The 22737-nt window shown below is 40.4% G+C and overlaps 1 protein-coding gene across 9 annotated transcripts in view; it reads right to left on the bottom strand.

Annotated features, from left to right (window-relative positions):
- The window catches only part of NKAIN2 (sodium/potassium transporting ATPase interacting 2), a gene marked incomplete at its 3' end in the record, with an annotated part of 793559 nt that overhangs the window by 51073 nt on the left and 719749 nt on the right, over positions 1-22737 (bottom strand). The window contains exon 5 of one of the 9 annotated variants that reach the window (XM_084624347.1): positions 16613-18231. The exons of the other annotated variants lie outside the window; for them this stretch is intronic. Coding sequence (XP_084480473.1) covers positions 18205-18231 — 27 coding nt within the window. Of the gene's footprint in view, positions 1-16612; positions 18232-22737 lie in introns of those variants that run through there. 9 annotated transcript variants of the gene reach the window in all.

The raw sequence follows: 22737 nt of genomic DNA, 5'->3' as shown, positions 1-22737 counted from the left end.
GTAGAGTTGGACCAGGAGACGTGCAGGGGAGTTACATCAGCATACACCAGAGCCGAATTTCATCCTGTATTTGGAAATAAGGAAATACAAGAGAGCTCTCTTTGTCTTCAGCCCCTCATTTAAAAAGAAATCAGGTTTGGATCCAGAGAAAAAGAAAAATACAGACAAGAAAGAAAATTGTAGTGTATGTCTTCTACAATAAGACACACAGGATACAAGGAATGTAATATGGGAGGGGGAAAGGACAAGAGAAGAGCTTGAGGGAAAACCATTGTCCTAGCCTTCCTGCACTTTCCTTTCATTTATCTTCGTAAGGGACATAATATGCCTTAGGTGTCTATAATATAGAGAGTTGGGAGTTGATATGAAGTGGATAGAGGCAAAAACTTTCAAAATTAGTATTTTAAAACTCTGCAGGAAGGTGCTTGAGGCAAATAAAGCTGCTCTCCCCAGAACATCATATAACCACCCAGTTAGGCTTTTATTTTAGAAACTAAGCATGCAAGAAATCTGAAGGCTGAGCATCTGTCTGGGTTGCACCTGTGGTTAGAGAACTCTCTTACCATCCAGTAGTAGAGAACGCATGAGCCTCACATTAGAAGATAGGAAATTGTATACGTTTTAAGAGCAGTAACCTGTATACATTTTGCCTCTGATGAAGCAGAGTCCCTCTGGGGAGGTAGAGGAGATATACTACCTGAAGAGCAGCGTCTGGAAGCCTTACAGCTTAGTAAGGTAACATACCTTCAAAGGAGCTGTGTAGTGCATGAGCTATAGTAGAAATACTCTCAGGACATCTCTTTAAACCTTCCAACTACCAGGGAGTGGCAGACACTATATAGTATGTCTGGTATTGTCAGAGGGTCTAATTCTGTAAATCCTTGCTCACTTTCAGTAGTACTTACCTCACATGGGTCAGCCCATTGAAATTAACTGGACTTCTGAATGTGACTACAACTCAATGTGAGTAATAGCTGCACCAACTGGGCCCAGAGTCAGCCACATATAATAGCTTAATGTGCGTCTGACTACTGACTACATTTCAACCCTTGTCTAGGATCTCTTTGGGGATTTATCCCTTTTCTTATGTGTAATGTAATTTTCAAAAGTTCTTATTCAACTATGTGAAGCTAATGTGTACACAATGTGTTGCAGCTGGGGAAGTGTACTGGCCAGCAGGACTTTGCATATAGTTGCCCTTTTCTTTGGGATCTTTGGATTTAGTTCATGGACAGAATACTGGTTACACTTATCTCACGTGCTGTTACAGTATTAGTGTTTTTTACTGTCTATAAATTCCTTCAGTTCTATAGGGAACTAGCTTTAACTCAGCACACCCTAATCTACATTTGCCCTGACTGCCAAGATCTCTAATGATTTACATTAGAGCTGCTTAAAACGTTGCCTCTCAGGCAGAGAAATCACAGAAGCTCTTTGGGGCAGGGATTATCTTTTTGTTCTGTGTTAGCACAGCACAGCCCCCCACATCTCCCATTCTCTGCCTACCAGATTGGGGAGGGAAGGTCGTGGCTTCTTCCCTGTGGTGGGGCTAGGGGCTTCTGCCCTGCAGGGAGGGGGATCTCGGGGCTTTAGCCCTGCGGGGGTGGGGAGACGGGGAGAGATAGGGGCAGAAACCCCACGCCCCAGCAGGCATCTCTGCAGGTTGTGTGTGTCTTGAGGCTCTCGAATGTGTATGTGGCTTGGAGGGTCAGTAAGTTTGACCACCCCTGCAATATATAATATTATGCTAACTAACGTTTCTTCGACCCCCTGTAGTTGCAGTACAGTTCAGTCTTCAGCTCTGACTTGCTTTTTAACTCACAATGAGCTCTACAATACAAGCTATTTAAATCATCTTTTCTTTCTTTCGAAAATATTTCTGCCGGACATCCCCTCCCCATCAATCTCTCCCACAGCTCATCGGTTTATATACGCAGAGAAAAAACCACCCTCTTTTAGACTCTGTGTCACCAGAATTAGGACAGTGCTTAGGTTGTTTATTCTCCCTTGTACAGTGCTACTTTCTGCTCCAACAAACTGTTGGGGCTCTTCAATAATCCTGACATAACACCTTTTCAAATTGCATAAAGTACACTGAATATATTTTAAATATTTAATTCATACAGCCCCCTTGTGGGGCAGGTAAATAAGAATTTTCGCTGTTCTACGCATGGAGACAGAAGTTCAGAGGTCCAGTGATTTGGCCAAGCTCACAAAGCAACTCAGATAAGAGATAGAAACATTAGAACAAAGGCCAAAAATTTCCTAATAACGCTGGTTTTTGGCAGAAAAATTGGGTTTTTAACTAAACCATTGTTTTGCTAAAAGTATCTGCTTTTTACAGAAATGTTTGATATTTCAGTGCAGAAGCAAATACCCCCAGCCAAAAAGTTTTCAGTTGAAAACTGAAAAAATTCAATTTGGAAATGCTGCCATAAAGCCATCTGTGAATAGTAATTTGAATACCTCATGCCCCCATCCTCCTCTATGGGGCACATTCCCCAGGTGTACTATATCTCCCATGATCCATCACAGACAGGGATTGTTATGATGAACCATGGTTGCTTAACAAGGATGACTGTAGTGCATCACAGGAAATGTAATCCAGAGAGGGAGATTGGCCCGTAGAGAAGAATGGGATCCTGAGGCACTGAAACTACAACTCCTATGAGACACCGGGGCAGCATAGCCAGATCAAAATTTTGAGTTTGTAACTGAATTTTTCAATTTTCAGTTAAAAAGTTTTGGTTTCAATTTTTCCACCAAAAAGTTGCAATTTTCTGTGGAAAAAAAAATCCCCATTTTCTGACCACTCTAATAACCCAGGTCTCCTGTTTCCTAAGTCCATGTCTTACTGAGTAATGAACAAGTACCTGACCCATTTGCAAATCAGAAAAATTTCTGCCATTATTTCCAACAATTCTCAGATCAAATCAAAGAGCCAGGAAAATGATTTAGAAAAGAAAAATATATGAAAAAATTAATGAATTCTAGACTGTGTCTCATCTTTCCCTTGAAAGCCCTACACCACAAGTGCCACATTGGCCCCAAACACATGGGTCAGCAAGGAACCAGTCAGCAGTAGTCACTCCCTGAGAGCCTCCTCAGCTTGTGCAGACTGTTCCATGCAGCATGTGATTTGTGGAAGCCACACATGCATGGTTTGTCATTTTGCTGGATGCTGCTGCAGTATTAACCCTTATTCTTCCTGTCCAGATTTCCTTCCATAAGGCTGGGTACTGGATGTGATCATGTATGTAGTGTTAGTGGTCTGCATCCAAGTGTTTGAAGAAAGTGAACTGTCTTTCCCACATACATCCTCAAGCCAACAAAAAGAGAAGGCCAATAAATCAAGTTCCAACTTCAACTCAATCAAGAAGATGATACTGTGGATCTCTCAGTGAAATAGGTAATCATGATCTCCTTTTCAGAGATGGAAAAGCTGAGATACAATAAAGTGAACTTGCTGGGAGGGCACTGAGGTCTATCAAAGTAGTCTGAGGATTGGAATTTAAGACAACTCGGTTACAATCCTGGGTCAGAGACTGAGTGGCAGCATAACCTCAGGTACAGGTGATAAATGAGTCCCTCTTCTCCATCAGCAAAACCGGAACCCAGTACCACCTGGCCCCCAGTCCTGTGGTGCTTTAGACCTTGTAGAGTAAGAGTTCTGTTTACAAAATGTTGGAGCATCCTTGAAATATTTTAGATTAGTCATTTCAGTATGTATCTGAGGGTACCTCTACACTGCCAACAAAAAAAAATAAAATAAAAAACCCATGGCAGTGTCCTGGTCACCTGATTGGGCTCATGCTACAGGGCCAAAACTAGCAGTGTAGATTTTTGGGCTCGGGCTGGGGTCTGAACTCTGAAACCTGGCAAGAGGGAAGGGACTCAAAGATCGGGCTACAGTCCAAGCCCAAATGTCTACATTGCTGTTTTTAGCCCCATAATGTGAGCCAGAGTCAGGTGACCTGGGCTCTGAGACTCACTGCCATCAGTCTTTTTTTTTGCAGTGCAGACATACCTTGAGTGACACTGCTCATGTGCACATCACATCTAGCATTAGCACAGACAGCAGTTTAAATATTAATAGAATTTTCCATTGTGCAAGTGGAGATCCAAATATTCAAATGGTATTTCTGATCCCACTTTTGGCATTCATGTGTTCATCTTGGGCTGGCTTTCACTAGATTACATACAAGACTCCAAGTCACATAATACATTCAGATAAAGGTCATCTGGTATCCCATGATCTCCCTAACCTCTGGAATTCACAAGGAGACTTTTCAGCAGCAACCAAGCTCTTTTTCCAAACTATCAGAGCTCACTGATCCTCTCCTTTTGGAAAACCTTTCTTCACAGGTTCTGATAATCTTTCCAGATAAATCTTTTATGCCAACCCAGATTTCTCTTCTTCACGTATACACTTATTTTTAAACTATGCTGCTGCCATGCACGAGAATGAAAATATTTTAAAAATGCTTGAGTACTTTTTAAAACATCCACACAGTAGTCTGTGCATGTGAGTTTTGATTTTCACCTTCTGTTGGAGCTTTGTTAGCTTTTCTGGCTGTCTTATATGTTTTGGCTTCTTCCTCCTTTTGCGCTAAGCTGTTCTTTGATAAAGTTCAGCTGGGGATAGCCAACCCTCCCAGGACCCAATCAGCTTTTTACATCAATTAAACTAATTGACAGAAGGCTTAACACATTTCTTAATTGTGACTGCAAATGCTTTCTTGGAAGAAACCCCAAAGCATAGAAAAAAAATCTTTCCTAATAAAATAATTAAGAAAAAGTCTTCAAAGGTAAAACTCTGGGAAAGGAAGTTTAGTGATGGGCAACTACCACTTCAAGGCCTAAATCTACACTGGGCCAGAATGACTATCATGCAGTAATACTCAACATGTGTCTCATAAAATGGAAAATAATTAAAGGGTGGAGAAGACCATATGGAGTTAAAAACACAACTAACAAGAATAAAATTGCCCTTCAGGAGCAGACAACTTTTGCTAGTGTAGACACTGAACTGCAAAACAAGCATCTGCTGTCTTGAAAGCCCTTCCATTTCTATATACTTCTTTATAGACATATTACATGGATCATTGCTTTCCAAATAGGTTTAATTCCTTTGGTACATTGAGACTCAGGTCAAGGTTGAACAGCCCTGGGCAACAAGTCAGAACCAATACACAATGAATTTTTGTCAGGTACTAGATTGGAAGGTATGACATTGATTTATACTGCATTGATATTAGTGGTATTAATCACTAAGACTGTATTTGCAAAACACCCCTCATATTTCCATAAAGCACTGAGTAACAGAGGTAGTTTATATATTTAATATAATATTGCATATTAAAATACAATTCTCTAGCTTCCATTTTGGAGTCAAATCAGTTACATTATCAGAAATGATAATGAAAATGACATCAGATTTTTTGATACCTGCTGCTGCTTGCTCTCCCGATTTCCCCGCTTGTCACTTTACCACTGTTTCCCTGTGCTTTGTGCTATGTGAAGACAATAGAAAATGACAATTCAATATTTTTCAGAATACCTGTAGGCATGAAATATTTTAAGAGCAGTCTTTCCTGGTGGGTTTGAACATCTGGCCACCCTACTTGTTAATCACACTAGCAGTGTTGGGATTTTTAAAAAAAAGCATATAAGACACATAAAGAACAAACAGTTTAGTGAGTTGAGCCCTTAGGGAGTAATGTTTAAAGCAGTGCAGAGCAGCTATATACATACATTCCTTGGACATATTTCCCATGTAGTACATTGAAAACCAACACAGCTCTATCAGAGCTGGAATAAGTGTTGAATTACAGTAGCACCTTAAAATATATGGCCCACATTCTAGCTGCTTGTGTGTGAGAACACAATGAAAGGAGAAGGCACAAGAAGCTCCTTCTTCTCTCTAATCCTGTTCACTGAACACTGAGGATGATGAAGTGCACCCCAGTATGCCCAACATGGTGGTGGTTAGGTCAGGCCAGAGTACAGCCATATAATTGGTTTCTGTGTGATATCTAATTAAGAACATGCTTCACTATGCAAAATCTGGTGAATCACAATATATTGGTTCTGCAAGTCAAGGACTTCCATTGACTTCAACCGGCTTTAGATCAAGCCTAGATACCTTACTTTGTTTTTTCATCCTGCTTCTCTTCACTTTCTAGAATTGGAATCAGGTCCTTACCAGCCAAATAAATACTCAGCATTGCATGCAACAGAGAGGTAACATTCCTCGACCCTGATAGTTCTGATATTCTTGCCACAGTATTACACAGCATACCTGACCTTTTTGGATGAAATGTATCCTGCAAGTCTCTGCCTTCTTCCATATGAACCCCTAGGTGCAGGACTTCTTCTCTGACCAGGTCCACCCATACCTCCAACTTGTTATGCTTCAATTCCCTTCTTAGAATGCACGTCTTCCAAAAGATCTATAAACGTAGTCCTTTCTGCTCTGTCTCTTTTCTACACCAATGCTAAATAATGTTAAAATATCTAAAACAAACCCAATGAAGAGAACAAAGGAATATACCATTCAGTAACACACATTTTTGTCACATCCCATCCTCTCCCTGGGTAGATTTTTATAGTCCTTGGGGCAAGGACCAAGTCTTATTACCTGTCTGTAAAGAACCTAGTCATCTACTTTTCTATGCATATAATAATAAATAATAATAAAAATAATAACAGAGATAATACAAGTTCATGTTTCCTTTTCATGGGGTACAAAATCATTTCTGTGTTTGCAAAATAGTTCTTAAGAGTAAATTGCCCCAAAACTTCATTGATTCACTGATCGTTATAACTAGTTGGAGCATTTGATCAGGACACATAAAACAGAAGTGGTTGTTTTAATGGTTTTATAGATTAACTGAATTACTCCATCTCTTAAATATATTGTCCTCCAATAGAGATACACAATATATGGCAATACATGATCTTGGATTTTCATCTAGGCCTGATTAAAATTTCTAGTGTTGGAACACTGCCAAATCTGTTTGCTGTTAGGGAATATTTTGCAGTATATTGAACTGGATAAATGCATCTTTTTCTTCTCCTATAGTATCAGGGATTCTGAGGACAATTAAGTCTCAGACAATGTAGCCTAGAATCATTCAGATATGCTTCATCAGTTGTGAATTGGTTGGGGCTCAAATCAATGTTGAGGCCCTTGGCATTTTTCATTCATGTTGAAAATTTAGTTAATTGGGAGAGATACTCATCCTTTATCAGAAGGAGCAAAAGGCCTACTGAAGCCTTGAAGGATATTGAACCTAATTGAACTTTACTATCTTACAGTTGCTTCTCAGGAAAGATCTCAACTTCATGCTTTTTGATGGATCACATCTAGGTAGTTCTGAGATTAAAGACATAGCATGAGATTGGCTGTCAAGCTGAACATTCCACTGTACTCACAAATGTATTCCTCTGTAACTTTTGTAAACCTAGGAAAAAGATCAATGATGCTTCAGCTTTATATTAGACCTGTTACTGCGCTGAAATTATTTCAGGTAGTTCCGTGCTAAATAATCTCATGGCCCTCCATAAATGGATGATGTGGTTGCACAGGCATTGACTTATTTTTCCCCTGGGGCACTCCACCCCTGCTCCACCCTGAGGCCCTGCCCCTACCCTGCCCCTTCCCCAAGGCCCTGCTTTCACTCTGCCTCTTATCACTCCCATTCTGTCCCCTCCCCTAAGGCCCCATCCATGCTCCGGCCCCTACCCCAAGGCCCCACCCTTGCTCCGGCTATTCTCACTCCCGCTATGCCCCCTCCCCCAAAGCCACACCTTTGCTTTGCTTCTTCCTGCTCCTGCTCCACTGCCCTCCCTGAGGCCCCTGCCCGCCCTCTGCTTGCCGCTCTCTACTTTCCCACAAGTCCCTCCCTCAGCTGCTGATCAGCTGTTTGGCAGTGCCACCCATTAGCTGATTGGGGTGCCACTGAACAGCTGTGGCTAGTGGGTGCTAAGTACCCACTATTTTTTTCCCCATGGGTGCTCTACTCCTGGAGCACCTATGGAATCGTCGCTTATGTCTGGTTATTCCTTTCAGTAGTGGTGAAGCTGCAAGTCATGTGGAGATTAACATTTTGACTAAGATGGTACTTGCCATAAGACTAGGGGAAAGATTATCTGTTATTAAAAATTGAGCTCCTTGGGGCAAGGAAAGTATGTAGCCCACTGGTTGTGCTACCAAAACTAACTTAGTAAATAGTAATATTAATTACTACCAATGAGTGTGAATGTATCTCAATAGTTGCATATTTGTGTATTTAGACTTATTTGATAAAAGTACCCCAGTTCTGATCAGTTTAAGAAACAAAATAATTCACATAAAGTTGTTCAACTAAAGTGTTTGAATTTTTACAGCCGAAGTAGTTTGGGATTCAGTTAACAGTTTCCCTATAATGTTTCAACATCAGGGAGACATTTTAATGTTATTCCTCTTGTTTAAACAAAACAAAAAATAATTTCTCCCAATTCCTAATAACTTATGTCTTACCAAACCATTGGAAAAAACCCACCAACTCTTTACCAGTGTATCAGTAATAGAATACCCACAGTTTCAACATTTTCAAAATATATTATTTTGAATTTTTTGGCTTGAAGTGACTTTGTTTAAAGTTTCCTATAATTTTGTTAAAATTAATAAAAATGTTTTAAAATGGACAAAATCAAAACAAAATATTGATTTTTTTCAAAATGAAGAGTTTGGTTCAATCCAATTTTTTCAACTTTTATGCTAGAAGTTTCAAAAACATTTGTTTTTTGTTTGATTGAAAACATTTTGTTTTTCAGAATTGCCAGTGACCAAAAAAAATCCATTATTTGCCCGGCAATAATCAGAAGGTACTTTCCCTTTTCAACCTCAGCCTGGTTACAAAGGCAAAGTGATTTCATTTGCTGAAACAGTATTTTTCAGTTTTGCATGCATTAAACTAAGAATACAATAGAAAAACCATTATTCTGGGGGAGACAAGGATTCTAATAGGAAACCCAAACAATATCTAGCTCGTTTAGTAGTTCAATGACTTGAAAGTTCAGAGCACTTGGAAGTGACTAAAACTTTGGATTGCTTTCTCTTTATTATCTGTTATGAAATGAACCCATGAAACAGTCTATTGGTGGTTATCTGGTGGAAGTCATTTGTTGCAGTTTTCTTTGCAACAAAAAAGGAGCGTTTTGTCCTTTTTTTTCCTTTAATGTCATTGAAAGCTGGCTTATTTACAAAGCTCATTAGCCATCATCCACCTCCTTGGGCAGATGGTAGCAATAGAAGAATCTCCCTGGTTATTTGTTTCTGTGCTAAATAAGCATACTGTCATAAAAAGTATATTTTGAATTTTCGTGGAATGAATTTATTGTTCAAAGTTGGCAAATTTGCCAGGGCTGGAAAAAATCTCTTTATGCAAAGGACAGGCAACAGCAGCAGAAACTTCCTTACACTACGCTGTACTCCACATGGCTTATAAAGACCACATTTAGGTGTCTGCAGTCCATTCAGTCTTTGAAGAGATGTCCTACAAAAGTACCAGTTAGTAACAGTTCTTGGAGATATGGACACATGATCACTGGACATTAGACTGAAACCAACAAAGGCATTCCATATATGTCATTGAACAGCCATTAGATGATAGCTTTGTGTTGGCAAGAAGGCTAGACTGAATGATCTGAAAGACTGTATATTCCTCCTGTCATAGGCTCCATGAGCTGGTAATAAAACTATATAGGCTCCAATCTTGCCAGCGGATCTGCATGGACACCTGTGTGGAGTTGCTTTAACATCAAGGTGTCTGTTTGCACAACCTGATTGCAGGACTGTGGCCTTTATTAATAGAGCCCTGCAAATATCCACTTTATATCCGCGGACCATGTTTGCGGATCCTGGATGGATACGGATCCAAATTTTACATGTAAAATCTGCGGATATCTGCTTTATATCCGTGAATCATTTTTGCAGATTGTGGATTGGATGCAGATACAAAATTTGTATCCGTGCAGGGCTCTATTTATTAATGTCATTTTATAGTTGTTCCCCTTTACAGAAAGCTAACTGTTTGTTAAGGTGGCAATCATATACTTGCCTTGCATTAGCTTTTGCTGGATTTTGCAGTAGACATATCCAAGTAGGAGTATGCCTACTGTGCTGCTGAATGTACTGGATTGGTCTTAACATTGTTTTGAATCTAATGGAGAGAGCTAGTGAACAGTAATAACACATGGGTTGGGAGGAGCAGCAGGAAATCAGTTCATTACTGTTATGTTGGAGTTCTGCTCTCTGCACCCTCACCTCACCCCCTGGATTCAGATATGGAAAAATATGCTGGTGGTAATTTCTGCAAGTGATAATTACTTTTCTGGTTAAAGGCAGCATGATCTTCTTCTTCCCTCATCTGTTAATTGGTTATTTTCTGCATTGTTTTATATTATTTATATAATGAGGATGTTAAGCAGTGCAGTGTTCCCTGAAAAATATAGAATAGTATTCCCATCTGTTTTCTGAATCAATCCTAAATTTTAGTGGTACTTTGTAGTACTCTGTCAGTGTTTCCTTTGATAATCTTATTTATTCAGGTGTTTATAATTTAACATGAAAAATAATTGGTGAATGCTGAATTACAAGGTAAGATGTCAGCACTGGGGCGATTTTTCTTTTCAACAAATGTTAAAAATGACAGACGTTATATCTATTTTAAGACACTTTGAAAATAATTTTTTTAGGCTCCTTGTTAGTGAGGTGGACCAGACCCAATGACTATTTATAATAAGCTTATATCCTGTCCACAATTTTACATTTTGATCTGGTCTTCTAGATATTACCTCTTGATACAGATTGCTTTCACCCCCATCTTGACTTCTCTTTTTTACATGTGAAATGTTTGGGACAAAAAGATGCATTTACAGGATAGTTTATATATAGGGCTGTCAAGAGATTAAAAAAAAATCAATCGCAATTAATAGCACGATTAAAAAAAATCACGATCAATTGTGACTAATTGCACTGTTTAAACAATACAATACCATTTATTTAAATATTTTGGATGTTTTCTACAATTTCAAATTATGACACAGAATACAAAGTGTACAGTGCTCACTTTATATTTATTTTTATATACAAGTATTTGCACTGTAAAAAGAAATTGTATTTCATTTCACCTAATAAAGAGATTGCACTACAATATTTGCATCATTACAGTTGAATTTAGTAATGTAGAATTATGTACAAAAAACTGCATTAAAAAATAAAACAAGGTAAAATTTTAGAGCCTGCAAGTCCACTCAGTCCTACTTCTTGTTTAGCCAATTGCTCAGACAAACAAGTTTGGTTACATTTGCAGGGGATAATGCTTCCGGCTTCTTGTTTACGTCACTTGACAGTGAGAACAGGCACTGTTCTCATGGCACTGTTGGAACTGGCATTGCAAGATATTTTTGTGCCAGATGCGCTAAAGATTCATATGTCCCTTCATACTTCAACTACCATTACAGAGGACATGCATCCATGCTGATGATGCATTCTGCTTGATAACAATCCAAAGCAGTGCAGACTGATGCATGTTCATTTTCATTATCTGAGTCAGATGCCACCAGCAGAAGATTTTTTTTATTGGTGGTTCGGATTCTGTAGTTTCTGCATTAGAGTGTTGCTCCTTTAAGACATCTGAAAGCATTCTCCACATCTCGTCCCTTTCAGATTTTGGAAGGCACTTCAGGTTCTTAAACCTTGGGTTGAGTGCTGTAGCTATCCTTAGAAATCTCACATTGGTATCTTTTGTGTTTTGTCAAATCTGCTATGAAAGTGTTCTTAAAACAAACTTGTGCTGTGTCATCATCCGAGACTGCTATAACATGAAATATATGGCAGAATTCAGGTAAAACAGAGCAGGGGACATACAATTCTCCCCCCAAGGAGTTCAGTCACAAATTTAATGAATGCATTATTTTTTTAATGAGCGTCATCATCATGGGAGCATATCTTCTGGAATGGTGGCTGAAACATGAAGGGGCATACGAATGTTTAGCATATCTGGAACATAAATACCGTGCAATGCTGGCTACAAAAGTGCCATGCAAATGCCCATTCTCACTTTCTGGTGACACTGTAAATAAGAGGGCAGCATTATCTCCTGTAAATGTAAACAAACTTGTTTATCTTTGTGATTGGCTGAACAAGAAGTAGGGCTGTGTAGACTTGTAGGTGCTGAAGTTTTACATGGTTTTGTTTTTGAGTGCAGTTATGTAACAAAAAAGTCTACATTTGTAAAAAGAGATTGCACTGAAGTACTTGTATAAGGTGAACTGAAAAATACTATTTCTTTTGTTTATCATTTTTACAGTAAAAGTATTTGTAATAAAAATATATACACTTTGATTTCAATTAAAACACAGTATACAATATATATGAAGAGATAGAAAAATCTCCAAAATAGTTAATAAATTTCTATTGGTATTCTATTGTTAAATAGTGCGATTAATCACGGTTAACTCATGCAATTTAACAGCCCTATTTATATATCATCTCTGCATTTCCCTGAAAGCCTTTTTTGCGGGGGGTGAAATCAGTGTTGCATGTGCTTTGGCCTCAGGTCTCACAAAGCCCCACACCTGAGGTGCAAATTTAAAGTGGATTTTCTTTAAAAATAATAGAGAGACTGACCCCTTATTGGATTCCAGTGGGACTACTCAAGGAGTAGGGGACTACTCAAGGTGAGTAAGAACAGAAACAGAGAGATTTAAAAATCATAACAAACACCTCCCAAATCTGAAAAATACAGTTAATACAAGATCAACTATTGGGTCTTGTGTCTCATTAAAAAACAAGCACTACCAGAAACAAAAACACCCCCACCCCACCAAAAAAAAGGCAGTAAAACATCCCAGTTGTAAATCAAAAGAGTGGTACCATCCACCAAATGTATTAAAATTGTTAAAAACCACAAACAAAAAGGCTCATTTTAAACCTGTAATTTAATTTATATATCAAAACAAATACAAAACTAGGAAAGCTGTGAACATGGCTATGAACACAAGTGGATGTTGTGATGCCATTTTAAAGAAGGTGAACTATGCACTAGTGCTTTATTATAACGCTGCCAGAATCTGATGTATTTACAAGCTCATAATTCACATTATTTACCCATCATTTAAGTCTCTCTCTAATCCATGCTGTCATCTATTGTTGCTTATTATGTCCCTATGATACCCTGGGCATTTGATCAGTAGTTTGGCGTCTTTAACTCAATTAAGTATACTTGACAAACTGGATGCTCTCACTTTCACAGGATTATTTTTAACTGTGACAAGATGACACATCATTGTCTCTTGCCTGCTATCCTAGATTGGATGATACTGGCTGACAGAAGAGACTATCATTGGTTGATGTGTGTGTAAAACTATAACTGAGAATGGATCATGCTATTAAACCCCAACAATTGCTTTACTGCTGTTAGGTCAGCTCCAACCTATGATAAAAATGTTTTCACAGTTGGTCTCCTATTCACACTTCCTTGGACATTAAGACCTGACTGTCTAGCAACCTGGAGATTTTGAAATTTGTGTAGAACTGAAAGTCTGAATTCCTTGGGAATGAGTCTTACTTAGCCTGTTTGATCCTGCTATCCCAATTTAGACAAGCTATATAATGGTTGGTCCCAGTCTTAGCCCTTCCTTATGACAGTAGTTTCATTTACTCCCATGAGTAAGAAATGCAGAATCAGGCACTATGTTTGCATCCTTATGTTACTTGAACAAAGGCTATATGCAGAACTGACTTGCATAACTAAGTCATTATAAATAGATGTTCTTAAAACAAGATAATTTCTCAAGTGTTACATAATTGTTTCTCTTCAGTGTTCTGGTTCTTCCAAAGTCAGTGTAGTCATTTAAAGGATCCTTTGCTTACAGGATTAGTCCTGCACTGTGTTTACAATTCCTATGTAAGCAAGAATTTACCTATTCAACTAGAATGGCCTAGTGAGCCTTTTAGGCTAAAAGAATACAGTCATACAACTGAAAGAGGTAAAATGATGCCTGTGTATTACAGTATGGCCACAAGATTCCATAGTCCTTTAGTAAGAGACAGAAACTTGCAATTGGCAGCCATGCTGATGAGATGTACACCATAGCCTTTATAAGAAAGTACGGGCCAAATCCTTTAGCTGGTGTATGTAGGTGTAGCTCCTTTGCTGTTAATGGTAGTACATCATATCGCTCTACAATATGAAACTGAACTTTTCAGCAACCAAAACAATGTTATGGGAGCCACAATCAACAGGAGTCATTAAATCTCAACTGAACTGCAAGTATTTTTCAAGCAATAATGTGGAACTGGTAAAAGGCATCCCAGGGCTAGAGAGACCATTTGTGCTTCAACTATTAGAAGACCCCACATGTACAAAAAACCATTTTTCCAACACAGTCACCAAGTTTCCATAGTACATCCACTTGGCAAGAGAGGAAACAAATAAATCCTCCTGGTTAGTAAGGCACTGTTTCCAAGGAAGGATGTCACCAAACTCAGGGCCTGATTTTCAGCAGGAGTTGTAAGTGCTTAGAACTCCTGAAACCAGACCTTCTTGTTCTGGTGGTCTCAGGTTCCCAGTGGATTGTAATTACAAACCACAAAAACCACCATTACAATTGGCACTATAATTGGTAACTTTATTGGCAGTATCAATAGAGAAGCTAAAGAGACATGGTGATTAAATAGCTGGTTAATCCTAAAGGTGGTCCTGCTAGTCTAGGGTTGAGGTACATTGGTAGGGCAATGTGGAATTATGCTGACCATACTATTGTAATCCCTTTGGGGTTTAGAGAACATGGCCCCTTTACATCTTTATTCTGAGGGGTGGGGGGGAGTACTGATTGTTCCAAAAGGAGGATGTGCTTTTTGGTGGGAGGGGGAGCAGAAAGGGAAAGGGGAGAGCAAGAGGGTGTATGTGGCTGGAGCTCTGACAGAAGGGCTACAGCAAGCTTGGAGCTGGACCCAGTGGGACAGATTGGAGCTGGACCCAGTATTACTCTTGCCCAAAGCTTCATGGGGCTGTAAGTACTGGTGCTTGTGACTCTGTATTGGGAATAAGGGGGGGGGAGGCTTCACTCTGTGTGGCTTAGCAGAGAGCTGCCGAAGAGTGCACCAGAGGGGTTTGTTGTGGAAAGTTTATTGGCGCCGAAGATGACCAGGAGCACCCAAGCCTTACTAGCAAATTGGAACTTTGCCAGGACTCCTGAACTCTGTGTGCAGACACATTGCTCTAATTTATACTGGGAACTGGCTCAGCACCCAGACAGCCTAGGATTCCGCACGTGTGCATGCATGCTTCTCCTCTTTAAACTCAGCTCCATTTGAGCATTCCTCAGAAACAACTGATGGTCTGGTCCTCTCTTTTTTCCTTAGTCTTTGTTTTTCTTCTGGTCCAGAAACTGTGAAAATAGGTATCTTGGAAATATCTTTCCACAGTCCTGATTGGAATCCCAGCTTCTTATCCTGCCTCCAACAGCAGCTAATACTCAATACCTTAGAGGTATACAAATAATGCCCTTCTGTATATAGAAAGAAAATTCATTCTTGACCTGTGATGATCTTATACCCTGAAGCATGAAGCTTGCTTACTCCTATTTTAGCATGCAAAACTACGTATGTTATTACTGGTCAGAAAATTAACAAATTTTAAAATCCAATTATGGTATTTGCCTCTGTGACCTCCTGCCACAGTGGAGTATATCAGTGAGTGGAATCACATTAAACTAAAACAAAAGGAAGGCGCTCTTCATGGCTGACTCTAATGGTGAGAGTTCATGGTCCAGTAATTCCTACCAGTGCAATACGAAACTTCATCACAAAGGTTTATCCCATTTCAGAGCTACAGATGAAAAGTAATTGAGTTCATGTGCTGCAGTGATGCAAATCAAAAGCCATAACATTTGTATTAATTGCTGAAAGCAGACAGTGCTTGGGAGTAGAAAAGAGGGTGGAAGTACAATAAATCTTCAAGTCCAAATCTGGAAATGTGCCAGTTCTCTGGAAGGTAAGAGTCTGATCAGACACTTAAAAGTGTAATTCCATTAAAGAAAAAGTAGACAGATGTATATTTTAGATCTTAAAAAAATAACCTTGTTTTTTTGGAATCTTGTTAATTGAAGCTCCGGCACTAAGTACTGTTTCAGATTCCCTCATATGCATAGAGAATTAAATTGGTTTTCCTATCGCCAATGCCTTTACTCTCTTGCAGGCTGTCATTTAAAGATACAATTATCACTATCTTTTAGGTTTTCACTGTCAATGAACTGGAAAAATATAAATAGATTTATTTAAGTCTGTTCCTTCTATAGTGGGCTATGTGAAATCAATAGTACCAGGAGCACTAATTATTCTGAAAGACTTTGAAATAGCTATTAAATAAACAGAGGAATTAAAATGTAATCTTTTATCTTTTTAATTGCTTAATGGAAAAAGAGGAATAAAGAATTATATGTTTCAATATGGTAGCATCCAGTGAATCAAAAGAGACCACTATCTTAATTATAAAATATATATATTCAGTATAAAGAGAGAAAAAGATATATACATACACAATTAACAGTACATTGATTTGCTATTCTACTCCTCCTTCAATGTAGTGAAATACACTCACTTAATACAGCCAGTGATACTGTAATTTTCAGTTACTTAAAATGTTAGCATTACATGGGGGACAATGTGCACCCTGACTGACATGTGTCCCAGGTCTATCATGATGATTATGATTTAAATGGAATAGTCAAAGAACAGGACAGCTGTTATTACTGATACAATTATTATGATACCATACTATGACTGCAGTGAGGATTAGGGCGCCATTTGTGCTGGGTACTGTACAAGTCAGATAATGATACAGCACCTGACCCAGGGATCTGGCAGGTTGAGGGAAGGGATAACATACAATCTAATGAGCATGGTGATGGTTGGCCCAGTTTTGTTAGTTACAAGTTGTGTTGTTTTTTGCTGTTTTTAATTGGCTAGAGAGGAGATGGGGGAGGGGAATTGGCAGGAATGTGGGGGTTAACAGTAAGAAAGTAAGAAAAGGAAGGGGAAGAGGGATGATCTTTAGCAGGATCATTTTAGTAGGCTTCACAGAAGAGGCGAGTCTTAAGGAGGGAGTTAAAAAGCTATTATTGATAATTGTATCTCACAGAGGGTTTGCCAGTATAGATATACTGGTAGGGCCACACAAGTCCCCCTCGCAGAGACACAGCTTCAAGCTCTTTTCCTGGTATAGCTCATACCGGTTCCCCAAATGGCATAAACTACATAGTTCAAAGGACTTTTCTGCTAATAGAACTGTGCCTGCACTCTGGCTTTTGCTGGCACTGCTATCTCTCAGGTAGGGTGACCACCTGACCTGAAGTAGGTGGGACAGTCCTAAAATGGAAAGTTCAAGTCCCAGTCCCTGGCTCATGATGCCTGAGGCTCAGGAGTGGCACCAGCCTGGTCCTGGTGAGGAGGGCTGAGGTGGGCCATAGCCCTCTCTTGCCACACAGCCCTGTCCCCCTGCTCCTCCTCTCTCCTGAGGCCCTGCCCCCTGACTCAGTCAGAAGCCAGAGCCAGGCCCTGGCAAGAGCTGCCCAGGGACCTCGGGCTGCTGTGGGAAGCCCCAGACCCTCCACCTTCCCTGGGCAGCATGCCACGGAAGGTGGGGACATGTGCTGGGGACCGCTCTTGGGCCCCCTGACTCCCAACCCATGGTAGGTGGAGGGTCCAGGGCTCCCCACAGTGGCCTGGGCAGCTCTTGCCAGAGCCCAGCTCTGGCTTCCAGCCTGGCCAGGGGCCGGGGCCTCTTGCATGTGCTGTGCTTTTGCCTTTTGAAGACGTGGTGACCCTACACTTAGGGGTAGGGAAAAAATATCACAGCCATGCTGGAGCGTAGACCAGGCCTCAAGTTGCTTAAATGACCAGTCTGTGCCACAATAGAAGAAGCAAAGCCAATGCATTGTAATGGAGCTTTCAGGCCTGTGCTGCACCATGATTACTTATGTAGGGACTGCTCCAATTGCTATTGCAGTCAGTGGGATTCTTTCCCCCAACTTCAATATGATCTAATGTGATTCAGGCCACTCGGGCTGAATCTTGCGAGGTGTTGAGCACTGCTCTGAGGACTTGAGCACCATTGTGGGATACCAAGCACCCCTCAGCAGCCACCGACTTCAGTAGTGATCAGCACTTTGCAGGATCTGCGGGAACAAAAACAGTTAAAAAGCAGCCATATTTGGTTCTCTTATGCCAACAAGATGTTAAAGTAAATTCCTACCAGTTTGCTGTTTGTTCGTATGAGCTGCTGGATACTATGCAAGAGATGGAGACAGGGGAAAAAAAAAACAACAACGTTGGGATGAATCTAAAGTGTTTAATGTTTTCAGCTGAACTGGGGATTTTTAATGGTCATAATAGTCAGAGGTTGACATCATTAAGAGCTCAGGCCCAAATCTTCAAAGGTATTTAGGTGTCTAACTCCCATTGAAGATCTGGGTCTAAGAGTACAATAGGCATATACTGCAGAAGCTTCTTTAACACAACTCTCCTGAGGGGGATTTGCAAATTGGGCCATGCAACTGTCCATAAGAAACAAGATTAATAAAATGTACTGGACCAAATTCATCTCTTGTGTAACTCCTCTGGAATCAATGGAATTATACTGGAGATTAATGGGGTCTATTAATTTCAATTATAATCTGAGCCAGATTAAAAGCTATGTGGAGATTTATTAATGAAATGGCATGCCAAACGGTAGCAACCCTTTTGAAAAGGTTCCATAGACATACATAAAGCTCATACTGTTCAGTTAAGATCCTTGTGTTCCATTTGTGTTTGCAAGAAAAGCTAACCTTCTCTTTGATTCCATTCAGGGCACGACACACATCTATTTGCTTACCAGGCTTTTGGAATCATATCTGACACAAAGTGTAGAAATCTGAGAGAAGCAACAATTCAAACATATCAGGTCTTTAAACAGCCAACCTTCCAATATATTTAAATCATTCTAAGAAGATTTACGTAGTCTCAGCCTAATTTACTTTTGTTACCTTGTTGTAGCTTAATTTGAATGTCTTTCTAGCCCTGGCAAGAAAGAAGAGGAAGACTGACTGGATGTCAGAACACATCAACACAGATACCTGATCTAACATTTGACAAGTTAGTAAGATCTGCCTGATGAGTCCACTACATCAAGATGAGAGAAGCACTCACTTTGGTGTTTTTATAGAGCTTCAGCTAAGATTTTCTTTTCCTGTCTCCTTCTATGAGCGCATCTGACATATGGTTCTGGTGCTGCTCAATTACACATTTCTCTTCCACCTCAGTTAGCATTTTTCATTTACTTGTCATTTCCAATCTTCTAACTGGAATTACACGTTATTCATCCTTCCTCATAGCCTTGTGTTATTAATTTTTATCTTGGAAGGAAAAAAGCATTTATTCTATTATTTGTAAAGAGAACAAGTTTAATCAGTAAGAAACCTGAATGAGCATGATGTATAAGAGTTTTCTGTTCCTAATGGGCTGATTGGCCACCCGCATAGCCTGTACCAAGCACCGAAAACTTACTTAAGACTGGTTTCAGAGTAATAGCCGTGTTAGTCTGTATCCGCAAAAAGAAAAGGAGTACTTGGGGCACCTTAGAGACTAACCAATTTATTTGAGCATAAGCTTTCGTGAGCTACAACTCACTTCATCGGATGCAGAGAAGGAAAACACACACTAACTAAACAGGAAGTGAGGAATGCGTAGAGCATGGATCCAACCCATAATATGCTGAGTAATCCAATTAATTATTTGAAGACCACTTTACCACAAAAGCCTCCTTAGAGGCACTGCAGTCATTAGTGCTATCTTCTTTCCTGCAGCAATGGTATATGAATCCCCTCCCCTGGGCAGTTAGTTGGGTTGGACAACAGATCTGGTGAGGATGTTCACACATCCCTGCATTCTAGACCCCTTCTCTGTCACATAGCATTCCTCTTCCACAAAGCAGCAGCACATATACATGCTCCAAAACTCCATAAATCTGGCTCACTCCAAAACTTGCATTTCAGATACACAGACCACCACACATACATGGAAAAATTCATCATTGTCTGCTGATATTGACACTCTTAATTCTTCCATCTGTGATGCCTGAAGAGATATTACTCTAAGGCAACAGTCTAAGGAAAACACTCTAGACCTTCACATTCCAAGATCAGGTAAATCAGCCTCAGTGCTCTGTCACTAGAAACAACCCTCACGGTAAGTTTCCTTGAGGAACATATGGAAATACAAATGGTAAATGTGTAACACCTAGGATCTTGTAGCAAAGCAACAACTCACCAGTGTGGCACCTCCTGCTGGTCATCTTGGGAATTAGCTCTCCAGCTTACAGAGCGCCTCCTAATGGCTGGTGTCTCAGCTGCTGTTGGCCCCCATGTCTCTCCCAGACCCTGGTGCCTTTTACCTTGGGGTCTTGCCCCAGCAGTACCCCCACACTCTGGGTCTCCCCTCTCAGGGGAACCCCCAACCCTCTACACCCACCTTGCCTCAGTGGCTAATGCCAGTCATCATCCAGCCCCCTTTCCCTGGAGCAGACTGCAGTCTGTAATGGCCACCCATCATTGGCAAGGGGTAGGACATACTGCCTTTGCCTATTCCTAGGCTACACCCCTGCAGCCCCAGTAGCTGTTTAGGCCTTGACCAAGGCCTCAGCCTGGGGAGTTGGCAGACTGGAGCCTCCCAACTCCTCTTGCCCTTTTCCCCAGCACAGCTCTGTCTAGGACCCTACCCCCAGAAAACTAAGCCCTTCTCCCTCCAAGGCAGGAGAGAGACTGTTTGCCTTCTGGTCCCACAGGTCCCTTATAGGGCCCAGCCTGGCCCTGATTGGCTGCCTCCCAGCCTCTCCTTATTGGCTCTCAGCCCCAGCCCTTTCGAAGGGCTGACTTTTAACCCTTTCAGGGCTGGAGCGGGGTGACCACCCCGCTACAGAGCCCTAGTTATGGATCAGGAGCCCATTGTGCTAGGCTCTGTACAAACACAGAAGAAGAAGATGGTCTCTGACTTTAAGAGTTTGCAGTCTGAAGTATAAGACAAGACAACAGATGGATACAGATAGACAGATGAGGAGCACAAAGAAGCAATGAGACAATTTTGGTCAGCACAAGAAGCAGTGTCCTCAGCATACCAGCTGCTTATCTGCTTATCTCCTTAACACCATTCTTGCCCTGCCTTCCACATTAACTAGTTTCTAGGTTTTGTTTACATGGAAATTGGGTAGTTTGCTCAGTCTCCAAGTGGAACTCTACAAAAAGAGAAGTGTTCAACACAATCCCATATTTCATCCAAATCCTGTGATACTGTAAGGACAAAAATAGAGTAAAACAGAGAGTGAAATTTTCCTTGCTGTTGATCCCAATAATCATTTATTCAAAATAGAGAACACTGTTTATCCAAGCCTCCATCATCTGGCTCCCTGTATTAACTGAACTGAGCCTGAGCCCCGCCCATTCTCCTGATTATCTCCTGGCCCTGGTCCCAATTAGATTAGATAAGTGGAGTTTCACTATATATGAATGAGTTTTACATACAGTCCACACAAAAACAAACTGCCTCTTCTTCCTTTTCACATCAGTATTTCCTTCCTCCCTGCACAAAATATTCTCCACATTGCTTAAAAGCATGCATTCTCCCTGCAGATGGTAGAGAAGTACCTGCTTGTAAGCAGCCCACACCACACAATTAACCCCTTGGGGTGGCCAAGAGAGATTCAAATTGCATCGAGTTGCCACAGACATGATGTGTGGCGGTTTGTGCACACTGAATTAGTTTTTCAAGATGTGAGATTAGAATTTCAGAGATAGCCATGAGCTGGGCCTTAACTCTTTACATTTCAAGCATTTTCCAAACTCGATTTCTTTTTTAATAATCTTCCAGTCCCTAGTTTTAAAGGGCTTGTAAGAAGCAGGAAGGAGTGGGCAGATGCGAAGTTCGCAATTTCTTTCAGATGATACGTAAATGATAGTGTGGGTGTGGTATAATATACCCTGTAACTGACCACAGGGTGTTTCTTTGTACAACAAAGGCCCTAGAGCTAGAGAACTGCAAAACCAAACCAAACAATACAAAAAATTCTTCTCAGAATTAAGCTGAGGTAACTGGTGTTGTATATGATTAACCACCGCCCTATAATAAACACAACAGTTGATAACATGTGAGTGAATGCTACCTGCTGTCGGCAGAGTCCTTGACTTTCCCAGTTTAAAAGCAGGTGTCTCTCAATAGTCACTCAGGCATCCCTGCTTCCTGCTTCAAAGACTCCATCTTCTGGAAAGAGCCTGTCAGGTCCCATCTGTTTTTTTGTGACGTTGCCAGCCCTCTGAGAGAGGGTCTTCCATTCCCATCTCCTGTCTGATGTTGGAAAACCAAAGGGGAATAACCCCTTCAATCTGCCAGAAATTGGTTTTCTGATATCAAGGCTTTGCCTCCGGGAGCTGCAATCTACCATACTTAGATGAAAATTAGTTTTGTAAGTGCGGTACTTTCTTCTGTTGTCTGCTTGGAAAAACCTCCATGTTTGCCTGTGTTCTTTTCTCTGCAGTGTGGATTGAAGGTGCTTAAACTTAAATAAGCTTAATGAGCAAAATCCCCAACATAAACATTTCTTATTATTGCAGCTGATGGGGAGGGAGAGGAAAGAAAGTAAATAATCTGTCTTA

Source organism: Lepidochelys olivacea, assembly GCF_965140295.1.
Source record: "Lepidochelys olivacea isolate rLepOli2 genome assembly, chromosome: 3".
Classification (NCBI taxonomy): Eukaryota; Metazoa; Chordata; order Testudines; family Cheloniidae; genus Lepidochelys; species Lepidochelys olivacea.
The sequence above is the reverse complement of the archived record's forward strand: the minus strand, read 5'-3'. Positions and strand labels throughout refer to the sequence as shown.